Source organism: Mangifera indica, chromosome 4 (genome assembly GCF_011075055.1).
Source record: "Mangifera indica cultivar Alphonso chromosome 4, CATAS_Mindica_2.1, whole genome shotgun sequence".
Lineage (NCBI taxonomy): Eukaryota > Viridiplantae > Streptophyta > Magnoliopsida > Sapindales > Anacardiaceae > Mangifera > Mangifera indica.
The window spans coordinates 8,399,338-8,412,666 of record NC_058140.1 but is presented as its reverse complement, the minus strand read 5'-3'; the positions used below and the strand labels follow the sequence as shown (position 1 = coordinate 8,412,666).

General features: G+C 33.9%; 1 protein-coding gene across 1 annotated transcript; it reads right to left on the bottom strand.

Moving 5' to 3' along the window:
* Positions 1 to 2,999: 2,999 nt before the first annotated feature.
* LOC123214245 (cationic peroxidase 2-like) lies at positions 3,000 to 12,342 on the bottom strand. Its single transcript, XM_044634024.1, has 4 exons — positions 12,057 to 12,342; positions 3,760 to 3,866; positions 3,505 to 3,667; positions 3,000 to 3,406 (listed from the first exon to the last, which is right to left on the bottom strand). The coding sequence occupies exons 1-4, from the start codon at positions 12,340 to 12,342 to the stop codon at positions 3,000 to 3,002; spliced, it is 963 nt and encodes a 320-aa protein (XP_044489959.1).
* Between the last annotated feature and the right edge of the window lie 987 nt (positions 12,343 to 13,329).

Below are 13,329 nucleotides of genomic sequence, written 5' to 3'. Positions count from 1 at the left end.
ATGAATGACAGAGATTTAAGAAATGAGTTATTTGTTTCTAATAACAACAATGATATATGTTTAGTTGACAATGCAACAACACATACAATCTGACCTTGGTTAAGGCCAATATTAGTACCATTATAAGTTTAACAATTGGTTAAGGCCAATATTATAAGGTCTCAAAAAAAATAAGTTTTAACTCAACTTTGATATCATATCAGAAATGTATATTGGACTTACAAATGTGAAAATTGAAACTCATATTACACAAAACTAATTGGCTAATGTTAACGTCTAATCCATACACTTATATACCACTCATTTTACTCAAGTTTATTAGATGTGAGACTCTCATTCATTCCTTTTTATTTGAGTCTCCAACACCCCCGCTTAAGTATAAGCACTTAGGTTGTTAGACCTGCCTTTTTGGCTTAGCTGATTTTTGGTTGGGTGTATTGTTACTTGTATTTAAGAACACTTAAACTATTAAACCTACCATTTGACTCGTGCTCTGATACCATAGAATAAAATATGACTGAAAAAAAACTTCACTTCTTATTTTCCTTTTTTTTTTTTCTCAGAAATACACAAGAGGTAACTTTTATACAATAAATTTCCAGCCAAACAATTGCTAGCTGTTGATAGCTGTCAATCTTCAATCTTTGCCATTCATTGGAGACCATATCCAATGATGACCTGACCTTTACATTTGAAGAACCAAAACGACAGTAGCTGCTTGTGGAAATCGCATTATTAACTCTCCAAAATGCACCGTATCACTAAAGTTAAAACTCTGTTACTAACATTACAACTTCACTCTGCTTCTGCTACTACAGTCAAAATTTGCTCTTTTACAATGGCCAATATTAGTACCATTATAAGTTTAACAAACACAATTGAAGACTCTGGAAGAGCTACCATAATATTGAAATACTATACAAAATTGTGTAACCATAATGCTTTATATTATTTTGCCTATCTCCACTTTTGCTTCTCAAACACATTTCCCGCATTGAAAAGCATTTATTTATACTATTATTTTATATTCCCAATTGTTTATTTTCAATTGAATTTTTGTCAATTGCAACCTCAATACTACCCTAATTTTAGTTATATGCGAAGGTTAAGGCCAAAAAAGAAGATCCCAACTCTTGGATTAGATCGACAAGGAAAAAATTGGCTGAAGATGGAAATTAATTCTTAGAAGGTATAGGTGTACCAAGTAAGGAATCGTCATTCCATGCATGAAGACCAATGTAAAGTAGAACAAGATGTTCTAGAATGGAATGGGCTTGAAGCTTCCACAACAGGCATTCCCATGAGAGGCATGTGCGTTGTAGACTTCACCGACAAACCAAAACCAAAATAGCTTTTAGAACGACCAAGCATATTCAAAGTAAAATGATTATTTTTTATGTTCAAAATGGGTGTTCCAAAGACAAGAACGCCCATTCCATCATGCCTATAAATTATATAGTTCAAGCGTTTTTGATGGAGGCTGCAATGACTATTGAACATGAGGGGACCAAAGCCCCTTTGTTGTTGTTAGGGCAACATAATCTGGATGTTCTATTAGGGCGGTGATGACATTCGATATGCCATGAATGAGATATTTTAGTTGCGTTTGTATGTCATGTGTAATCGGATTTGCTCCAATTATCAAAGCAAGTTGGTTTCCAGCGACAAGAGCCAATGGTCTTGGTCCTAGAGAAGTGACACTACAATTAGGATTGGATTCTTCACTCACTTGATCATTTATGGTTTTCTTGGTGCTTCTTTTAAAAGCCACTCGAAAAAGGTTTTTTTTTTTTTCGTTTTCGCAGAATATTGATTAACAAAGATTGTTTTTGCTAGAAAATTGAATAGCTTTATAGGAGTCTTTCTTCTAATATCAAATTGGTGATATTGAAAATCGCATTAACGAGAAGTACATCGAATCATAAATGTAATTTGGTGTAAGATAATTTAAAATAATAGTAAAACTGTAACATTATAATGAATAGAGTGATATTTTGAAAATGATTTATCTTGCTACCAGAAAGTCTATATCCACTAATATATTATTAGTATTTGTGATTACAATATAATTTAACAACCTAATAATATGAATGTTTAAGGTGTTATTCGCTAGCCTTTATACAAATATGAAATTATAGGATAAGATGCAAGGTTTGCAATGAGTTGATTATTTTCCAATCATGGATAGAGACACAATAGAAATTATAGTTACACAATGAAGAGATCGTGAAAAAAAAGTTGTAATTATAAAAGTTTTCCTTTTCCCTCTTTGGACAAAAGATGTTTTGTCCGTATTGTGTCAAAGATTGCCATGTATTATATGAGACTAATCTATTTATGAAGTTCATATTGGTAGTCACTATGTACTGGCCGTCACTTATTCATCATTGCCTTCTGTGAATTTAACCAAATGGGAGTTTGATAGTAAAATATTTTTAAATTTTGAGTGACTGAATCATGAATTCTCTATAACGTTGAGACATTCAAACCCATACAACTCGTTCATGCAATCATGATATGGAATTAAAATTCATTGATACATTCAAATGCTAATAATAGATTTCATAATACACCTGCAATTAGATGGTCAACAATGAAATTCAGGTAACTTTGTGTAAAAATATAGTGATCTAGCAAGGCAGACTTTATTCAAACTGTAGCCGTTAAATATCATAAGGCGTAAGCTACGCACATGCATGGGAGCTTCTGCTATAATTTGTTGTTACACTTTAATTTGTTGTTGAATTCAACCTTCAGAGGACATGTTTAACAACTGAATTTTTAATTTGATAAATTAAATCGTGATGCCCCGCAACAACTGGACATCAAACGGCTCAGCATTTTAAATCAAGAAAACATCAACCAGAACTTGATCAATTTGTTTCATTGATTTCAAGTCAACAAGCACGCTGAACACAAGAAAGCAGCGGCGTATCACTTCCTGATATGAGCTTCTGCTAATGAAATGAATTTTAAAATAGATAATTTAACAACAGGCATCAGTTTATTTTGGAACAGATTTTCCGAACTTCGCCATTAGCGCTTGTCTTCACTCCAGTAAGACTCATCTTCACCATCGACCTTCCAAACTGTTTATTGAAACTGGATCCTCGTGAGAAACCCCGAACAAAACATTTAGTGGAAGCATCAGTCCATAACTTTTGATCAGACTCCAGTACTCCTCGACCATTTTTAAGATTATTAAGGAAAGATGTATCAAATCTGGTGTCGCTTCCTGTGTCCAATGCAACACATTTACTGCCATCGCCATTTTGTGGGCAAAGTGCTCGAAGTTGATTGAAAAATGCAGGATAAATTGGGGGGTCAGCTCCATTTCCTGTCGTAGAGAAGTTGTAGAGTCTATAACTAAAGAATTGGCAAGCTGAAGTCCTTAAGGTATGCCCTCCTGTTATCAAGAAAAAAACTTAATAAGTTCACTGTTGAATGGACAAATTAACCTAGATTTTTAATCTTTTTGAATTAAAGAAGCAATAACTTACTCACCAACAAGGGTAACAGGATCCAGAGCATTAAGAACAAAAGCATAAAATTTTTCCCTTTGCTTTTCAACAGAATCTCTAAAACTTGGCAAATTAGAGGCTTCAGATGCCGATGAAACTCGCCCATCCTTGAGCCCTGTCGGTGCATTCCAATTGGGCCCTTTTGTCTGCATTAAATAGACAGAAACAACATTTGTTTGAGTGAGAAATAAATGTAGGAATATCAAATAGTGTCTCTATATATATATATAGAGTTTACCAGAACCACAGAGTCACAAGCAGCAAGTGCAAGAATATCAGCACAAGAGACAACACCAGAGCAAACAGCTTCAAGCTGCTTCTTGGCATCATCAATAACTTCATAACCTCCTGTTAGAAACAATTAAACATGCCAGGATCATAATCTGTGAAATCTGTAAATACGAATTTGCGTACCCGTTTCTGTTTTCGATGAAGCGTCTTCGAATTCTACGCGAGGTGTTGACGTTAGTCTGTTTCCACAACGCTATTTGCCCACGTACTGATTTCCATTTGGGAAACCAATTTACTGTGTTTTGGTTTTGGCAGGAGAGAAGAGTTCTCTGTAAAAATGGCGTTCTTTCTCATTTCTCATCTTCTCATCACTTTTCTTTGGGAGGCAGTTAGGACTTTATATAAAAGTCCAACTGCCAATAATAACTGCCAATAACCGCTAATAACTGCCCTTTGGTAGTTAATCAAATCAGGTCGAGTCGACCTGTCATGGGTGGACCCGGATCCAATATCTCCCACTCACATATGATGGAAGACCCGAACCAAAATGCTTAGCCACAGAAATCTCATATAGCAGTACGTTTCATACTTGCAAATGTGTCGTGCGACCTCACGAGCAACCTGCACTTGGGAGCTAAATACTATGCATCTGTTAGGAATAACATAGCCGCTTCAATCTGAATAAAACAAAAATAAAGCGTTAGGCTCACAGCACCCCAGACTTACTCGATAACACCAGCTCCCTTTAATCCCTCATTTTTCATTGTGTTATTTTCCTATGTATCCATGATCAAGTCCAATCTCCATATGAGTGACATGATCGGCTAGCCAATGGACACACGTAATATATATAAGTCTTTCTCTTCTACTCGAAATTCTCAATTTAAACTTAGTTGCTTTTCTAGTCATGTTCCATAGACCGACTCATGCGTGGCCATAGGTTCCAAGCTAAGATAGCAACACTAAGAGTAAATATCAAACAACAGTAAAGAGTCAAAGGATACCAACATGAGTTAATCCTCATAAAGTCTCACACAGTGAAGGAGCAGGGATTCATCCTTCCACTACTTTAACTGGTCGTCTTACTTATGCACATATGGTATGAATCATGTGCTACAGTGTGTATTTTCTCAAATGTCATTCACAACACTGTACAGATCTTAGTTCAGTCGCTACCTCAAGCGCCTAACCTGAGTTCTTAATCATCTTCACACTTGTAGGTATTTATTTATATTAAGAACTCACATCTGGTATTCACAAGTTATTTGGACGTGGGGAATCCAAATCGGTCATTTTCAAATGTATCTATTCATGACCTCATCTTGATCAATCATCAAGGCGACATTTTTATTTCAATAAATCTTTTCTCGAGAAATTTGTCTCCCATTGGTATGCTCTCTCAGCATCACAATTCTCAAGAATAATGTCTCATCTTTGCTCGCTTTCTCAGCGCCAAAGGCGATTGCTCGTGTGAGTGAGCCAATCTCTAACTTGTGTGACATTACAATCTTGTTGAGCTAAAAACGATGTGTATGCAGTGAAAACCCAAAAATTTCGGGACATAAGTTCAAAACATAAAATGAACTTAAATTCATGGTTTTCGACATTGTGTCATCAGTACAATATATAAGCTCAACACTCATCAATCATTATCTACGCAATCCAAGAAATTTAACATGTGCAAGATATACTTTTCTTGGAAGAATCTCAGTCAAAGGATCAGTGACTATACAATGCGTAGAATTATATTGTACGTTCATTTCTCTCTTGGAAATTGAGTCTCTTATTACGTTGTGTCTAGTGTCGATATGTTTGGTTATCTTATAAAAATTCAAGATCTTTCATTTCAACAAACAATCATTGCTCTGACAATATTGTCCTGTTTACTTAGATTCGCAAAGAATCTTCTTAACCAAATAGTTTCTTACACATTAGAAGCTTCCAAACGAGCCTCAAGGTAATCTCTAGCAATAACATCGTATGACCTTGGTTTGGGGACCTATTAATACAGAAAAAGATGAATCAAAATAATGAAAGGAAACCTATTTTAGCATCAAAGGAACAGAATAAGTTTGCAAAATTACTAAACCACCTAGCAACAGAAACTGTATAGAACCAGGTTTTTTTCTTTTTGGTAGGTATATAAAACCCAGGTTAACCTGGCTCTAGTATCACGTTAGCATTCCAAAGCTAGTAAAGGCCCAGCAATAGTAAGATCTTCACAATACCCACTTGAGCTATTTTCATAGCAACTTAATGTGTGATTGTTTTTCTGTGTGTTAGAGAGAGTATGCAACTAATTTCAACTGGGTACACATAACAATTTAATCTTTTCTTTCAATAAAAACATCCAGTATAATACCAGAATCTAAAGTGCATACCTCCTTGATGTTACTCTTGTCAATAGCATAATCTTCCCAGGTTTCATACTCTTCCTGCAATCACTGAACCTACCATTAACTCTTTAATGACACTGAATATTTTTCTTCAGATTAAAGAACATACTCTTACATAAGCCAATGCATCTCCACAATCCATAAACTCATTAGCAATAAATAACACATGGATCAAATTTTTTCACATCATGCCAAAGTAAACATAGATATACTAGGCTTCTAATGTGGATACGGCTACGCATCTCTGTTTCTTATAGCTCCAAGATATGGGTCCTTTTGGAGTAAGAAAAACTTAACCGTTATATAATTTGTGTTGGTTTAAAAAAAACTTCCCAAACTGGCATCTCAATAGCCAATCAAACGCAAGTTCGATCCTTAATGACATAATGAATCATCCACAAAGCCTTTTAAATATCAACAATTCTACATACAACCTTTCAGTGCTCTTTTCAATATTTACTTATATCGATTAACCAGCCCAATACCAAAATAAATATCTGGGCATGTATGCACTATAACATACATAATACATCTGATGGCATTTGAATAGGTAACCTTTGACATTTCTCTGCTTCTATCTTAAGTTTTGGGACATATCTCTTTTGGCTCAATAATTTGTCATTTGACACAGGAATATCAATGGGTTCACAATATACCATATTGGATTGTTCTAGAATCTTTTGAATATTATGCTCTTATAATAGAGTCAAAAATTTCTTTGAACAATTCTTCTAAATGTAAATTCACAATATGTATTTTGTTTTCCCATATCCTGCAAGTCAAAGATATAGACAACCATCCTTTGATGATTATCATTTACTTCAAATCATTTCTAGCTATTTATACATCATCACACACATTGATAGAATTACAAATTTGTCATCAGACTTTGTCACATAGACATGATGGTCTTGATTAATCATTTCAAAGTTCAAGTACCAGCATTTAGATGACAGTTTTAGGACATTCAATGTCTTTAAAGCTCGCACACTTTGCCCTTCATACCTATAACAATAAGATCTATATCTCATTTCATGCAGATTTTTTTGTCAAGTTTTCCACTAAGAAAAATTGTCTTAACATTTATCTGGTGTAATTCTAAATTTAAATGTGTTATTATTATAGCAAGAACCAAATACATTGAAGTAAATATTATAAATAATGAAAATATCCTTCTACACAATCTATACCTTCTTATTAGGTATAGTTTTTCGCTATTAAGCAAAATTATTTATTGAGCCATCCGCCTTACGACTTTCAGGAAACTTATTCATTCCCAATGAATTTTCGATCTGGCGATAAGTCACCCAAAAACTAGAATTTGTTTGTTTTCTAGTATTTTATCTCTTCTTCCAATGCATTTTAAAATTTCCTTATCAAAAGATGAGACATTTATTTCAGATTTTTTATCATCTTGGGGAGTGGTTATGAAAACTTTGTTTTCACTTTAAAAACGTCACTTGAATACTTTTGGACGTCCACTCCAATGCAATTGAGAATTAATGCTCTCACTATCCAAAATAGATTAAAGCTTAATCTCAATGCTCCCACTAGGGTGAGATGAATGAAGCAAACAATTAAAGATCATTACTCCCACTATCCGAAATAGGCTGGAGCTCAATTGCATTTGCTCCCACTAACTAGAACAAGTATAGGTCTTATATCTTAAGACTCAACTAATGGTCGTTAAGAGATACCTATCCTCATTCTTTTCTCATCTCATTCAGATGAAACCTATTATCAACATTATCCCTTTTAAGAAAAATATCCTCTATGAATGTAGTATCTCTAATACAAGTTCAATTAATCTTCCAACGAAATCCTCCCTTATGAATGCATACCCTTTGGAGTGTTCAACATATCTGATAAAGATACATTCATTTCTTCTTAGTCCCAATTACTCTAACTTATGGGAAAAATTATGGATTGATATTGCTAACCACTGAGGTTGCAATCAATTATCTCAGATTTTCTCTCTAACCATAACTCATAGGGAGTGGAAGCAACTGGATTAGTAGGCAATCGGTTAAGTTCTCTCGCAACAATAAATATCATATCATCACAAAGTGACTTGACGTTTTGCTTGCACTTTCATTGACTTAACCATTTCCAATAGAGTTCAATTACTCTTCTTCACTACATTGGTTGTTGCGAAGTTTTGGAATTACTATTTACCATACTATTTATTTCATTACTTAGTTCCTTGAACTGTTGGAACAAATGCTCAAGATCTCGATGAGTTCATAAAACTCTTATCAATTTTGTCTAATTGATTCTCAACCTCAATTATATATAGTGTCTAAAGCAGTCTACTGCTTTTGACTTATGGGAGATCAAGTAGACAAGACCAAATCAAGCATTATTATCATCATTAGTAATGAAAAATGAGATACATTCTCAAACTTTACATTCATAGAAAAATATATATACCTAAGTATATAGATTGCAAAGGAAGTCAAACTCATATAGTTTTGTCAAATGGTTTTCTAGAAGTTTTTCTAACTAAGCAATGCTTACATATGGACAATTCTATATATGTGAAAGTTCCTAATAAACTTTCATAAGCCAATTTATTCAACCCATCTTGGCTTACATGCCCAAATGTAACATGTCATATATTTGCATTCATATCCATACACAAGGAGAAGCAAATAATGAAAAACTTAACATTATCAAAAATGTAAGGTGACAAACACCATATAACCATTCAACCAACAAACCAAATCTATAGAAATCAATTCTATCACATTTCAATAAAACACCTAGAGAAATTCAAATTATATCCTAGTTTAAGAAGAACAAGTACTTTGACCAAGATTTGCTGAATATTAGGAGCATATTGGATTTTGTATAGGTATAGGATTCGATCATCTACAAAACTTATTTGCTCGTGTCTATTCCTCTTACTACAACCCTTGTGTTGTTGCCCACATATATCCAATCCATTTTATTCAGAATTCGATAGAAATCTACTAAAGATCTTCTATCATGAACTACTTGGTTAGTGGCTACAGAGTCCATAATCCATGTAAGATAATACTCAGTTAATATCATAGTACTAGAAAATCAAAGTTTCATCACTTGATTTTAAACAAGACTATCATTTTCATCTCTGTTCATTCACAGGCGATATAATTCTTGTTGCTTCTATTGCAACTACTCATCTTGTTTTCGTCTCTTCTTCTAGTACTCTTGCCACTCTTCTCATTTTAATTCCTTGTTCTTATTCTTTGAGCATTAAACGATCTCCTTCTTATATTAGGACTTGAGCCACTCACTTTTAAAAGTTGATTCTGCAACGTATGCATGAGTATTAAATTCAACTACCTCATGGGCGCTTATACTCCAATTTTATGTGGCTAGAATAATTAACAAAAGTCCTTCTTTTCTCATTGTGGGTCATATGTACCTTTATACACTTCTACTATCGAGAAGAAATCGTTTTTCTAAATGAACCTCATGTTCATGCATCAGGTTACGCGTAGCTGACTTTAGTTTCATAATCAGATTTAACATTAAATCAAATTCAAAAATTAACTGTCTTTAGTTAGGGACCACAATTCCTCCAAACTTTTCAACTAAAACCAAACTTATGACATATACAGTTGAACTTTCATGGTACTTATATACCAGATCGATAATCATGAAACTAATCAAAATATCACACGAAGTGGATCTTGCTTCTTACATATGTGATGTGCGTCCACATCACGTTTGTGTAAGACACTAATTAGGTTTCTATCCCTTAGTTAGCCACAACTAAATCTTAACCTGATTTACAACCTCTAAAGCCTTTTGCTCATCTAGGATATTGTGCATTTCAAATGTCACATGGTTTAATTCTCTCTATTCAGTATCATTCTCATTCAAATCAGTCATCATTTTCTAAGATGTTATGGTTAACTAGATCACAGAGACATCTATCTGACACAACGCTATCAATGCAATCAAATACATATCAATTGTCGCAATTACGCATTAAAATTTTAAAATATCTCACATAAGGCATAGAATCGAAAGTTCACTATGTTCCTAATCATCTCCCATGACACAAATGCTTGACATTTTAAACTTTAATCTAATTGCGCCAATATTAATTCTGGATGAGAATTTCATTAAAGTCTACCAATCTCAGAATTCCTACACTTAACAAATATATATGATACAACAAATGCATTATCTATTTTGACTAGGACCATTTCATCAACCCGTATCGATCTTTGAGACACTTTATCTATAATAAAGTCTCTCTTACATTTGCGTTAGGTCAAATACCTCGTATTACGTTAGTTTTGGGAATAATGATAAAATAATGAATATTCTATCGTATATTACTAAGCGTCGCTCTATAGCAAGCTGTAATGAATCCACTTAGTCCCAAAAGGTTTCAAATTCTTGTCCCAAGTAAGATCATTGATTACGGGGATCATATTCACGCATGGATATTTTTTCTTTCCCAATTAAGAGAATTCAATAGGATATTGATAATTTCTACATGCAACGTAATGGTCTCTAATCAATAAATTTGCATGAAGTAGAAACATGTATCCTAAAACACCAATATGTGTTTTCGGGAGTTGGAATAAGATATTACATGTCATTATACGCCGTAAGACCCATGGAACACATCTCATATACCGATCCAAGTACTACACAACTTCCAAGGACTAAAAAACAAGTTTCACGTGCCAATACACTCTAAAAGTAGGTGTTTATGCGTGGAAATAAGCTCATAAGCTCCTTCACGCACCAAGTAGACATCGCACGTGCCTCCACGCGCCGTATAAGTATCTGCACGCGTCCTCACGCACCAAGAATGACTCAGATGTGCTTCCACGCGCTAGAAATGAGTCACCACGTATGGTCAAATGTTGATCATTGACTGGTCAACTATTTGACCGTTGACCAATCAACTATTTGACTATTGACCGATCAACAGTTGATCGGGTTATCCATGGGTCAGGATCCTGGTTGGGTAACCCGATTGACTAAACGGGTTAACCCATTGACCGATTCAGGTATTGACCAACCCGTTGACCTCCGGTTCAGGTAATCGGGTTTTCCCAACTCGATTTTGACCCAAAATCGCGTGATGAACCCTAATCTTGCTGTCCATTTAATTGGCCATTTTTCGATGATTTTTACGAAAATACCATAGGGCTTTTGTAGTACAGTCTACGTGGAGTCCAATCGTTCCAAGTTCTGGTGCCATCGACATCGGAATCCATTGAAACGGCTAGCAAGAAAAAACATGCCTTCGGTCTCAGATTTGGGTCTATTTCGATCGATTCCAGCATTAATTCGAGTTGATTTTCAATTTAAAACATGTAATATTATTCCTAGCATACATCCAACATGTTTGCCAACACCAATTTCATGCAATTTTGCCTGAATTAAATTTGTCCCCAAAAACGAAATTTTAAAAAACTTCCATATACAGATCCTAATTGGCATAGTATACGCAATACCATTCATAGAAAACATAACAAATATGTATCCTAGGCTCTGATACCAATGTTAGAAACAATTAAACATGTCAGGATCATAATCTATGAAATCTATAAATACGAATTTGTGTCCCGTTTCTATTTTCGATGAAGCGTCTTCGAATTCTACGCGAGGTGTTGACGTTAGTCTGTTTCCACAACGCCATTTGCCCACGTACTGATTTCCATTTGGGAGACCAATTTACTGTGTTTTGGTTTTGGCAAGAGAGAAGAGTTCTCTGTAAAAATGGCGTTCTTTCTCATTTCTCATCTTCTCATCACTTTTCTTTGGGAGGCAATTAGGACTTTATATAAAAGTCCAACCTCCAATAATAACCGCCAATAATCGCTAATAACTGCCCTTTGGCAGTTAATCAAATCGGGTCGAGTCGACCCGTCATGGGTGGACCCGGATCCAATACCTCCTAATTGAAGGTTTGGTGGGGCTGTTTTCTTAGTGTTAGGGCCATCGATCAGAACAGAAGCATCGCAACCTTGAACAAAGCAATCATGGAAGTTCATTCTGAGTAAACCAGGAGCAATGGTTGGATTTGATCGAAAGTGAGATTCAACATTTGATCTAACAATTTCCTCAGCTCGAGGACATGTAGTTGAATAGAACCCAACTCTTGTTGTGCCTTGGCCTTTTACCAAGGTATTAGCTGTCGTAGTTAGAAGGAGAAACCAAAAACAATACTCTCTATCCATCACTTAGATTGAAGATAGAATAATCAAATAAAGAAAGAAAATACGATGTGATGTGATTAAATAACCAAAGACTTCTGTGACTGGGGATATGAAAACCAATTTGGTTTTATAGGCAAATTTGGTCAAAATTTAGATAAAAGGTAAGCAAAAAAGGGCTAAAGAAAACCCTCGATCAATTAAAGTACGCAGAGAAGATGAGTTGGGATGTAAATAAATAGGACATTCTTCTAAAATTTCACGTGAAGAATAAGGCGTCATTGCCAGTCAAAAGAATTATAGAATAAAATTTCACGTGAAGAATAAGGCGTCAGATGCCCGTTGTCTATTAATCTCGAAATACAAAATAAAATAATATGTCCCCCAAATTATAAAATGAAGGGGCTGACAGGTGACATATATGCTATTTTGATTATCATCTTTATTTTAGACATTAAAAAATTATCAAAGTAATCTTGATTTTATTATAATTATATTATTATTTATTAATTTTTTAAGATAAAAATAAATTTATTTTTAATTAAGATAAAAATATTTAAAAATAATTATATCTAAAGGTATTTATGTAAAATAATTTATTAGTATTCTTTTATTACATTTAATCAAACACAACAATTATTTATATCTATCTATTTTTATCAAATTTGATCAAATATAATAATTATTTATACCCAATAATTTTTTAAGTAATCTATCTTTAAAGTAATCTTCTTATTTTAGTAATAAAATATTACTTAAACGAAACATACCCTAAATGGAATCACGATAGAACATTTTAAATAGATACAAAAGAGTTGGTAAGAAATGACTGGACAAAGATTTAACTCATATTATACATTGCTTATGTTTTATAGATTTGTCAATAATATACTATAAAGATATGCATAACAATAAATGATTCAATATGTGCTATGACTAGATTTATATTTCCTCTCCATCATAGACAAATTATTGAAACTAAGTAAATATATGAAAAACCTATGATACAAG

What these genes read in the sequence shown, in the direction of transcription:
- LOC123214245 (XM_044634024.1), bottom strand. Translation starts at nt 12,342, where the DNA reads ATGGATAGAGAGTATTGTTTTTGGTTTCTCCTTCTAACTACGACAGCT. An exon ending in ACCAAACCTTCAATTAGGAG is followed by an intron (nt 3,867 to 12,056) that starts GTATTGGATCCG and finishes TTCTAACAGGAG; the next exon opens with GTTATGAAGTTATTGATGAT. An exon ending in CTTGTGACTCTGTGGTTCTG is followed by an intron (nt 3,668 to 3,759) that starts GTAAACTCTATA and finishes TATTTAATGCAG; the next exon opens with ACAAAAGGGCCCAATTGGAA.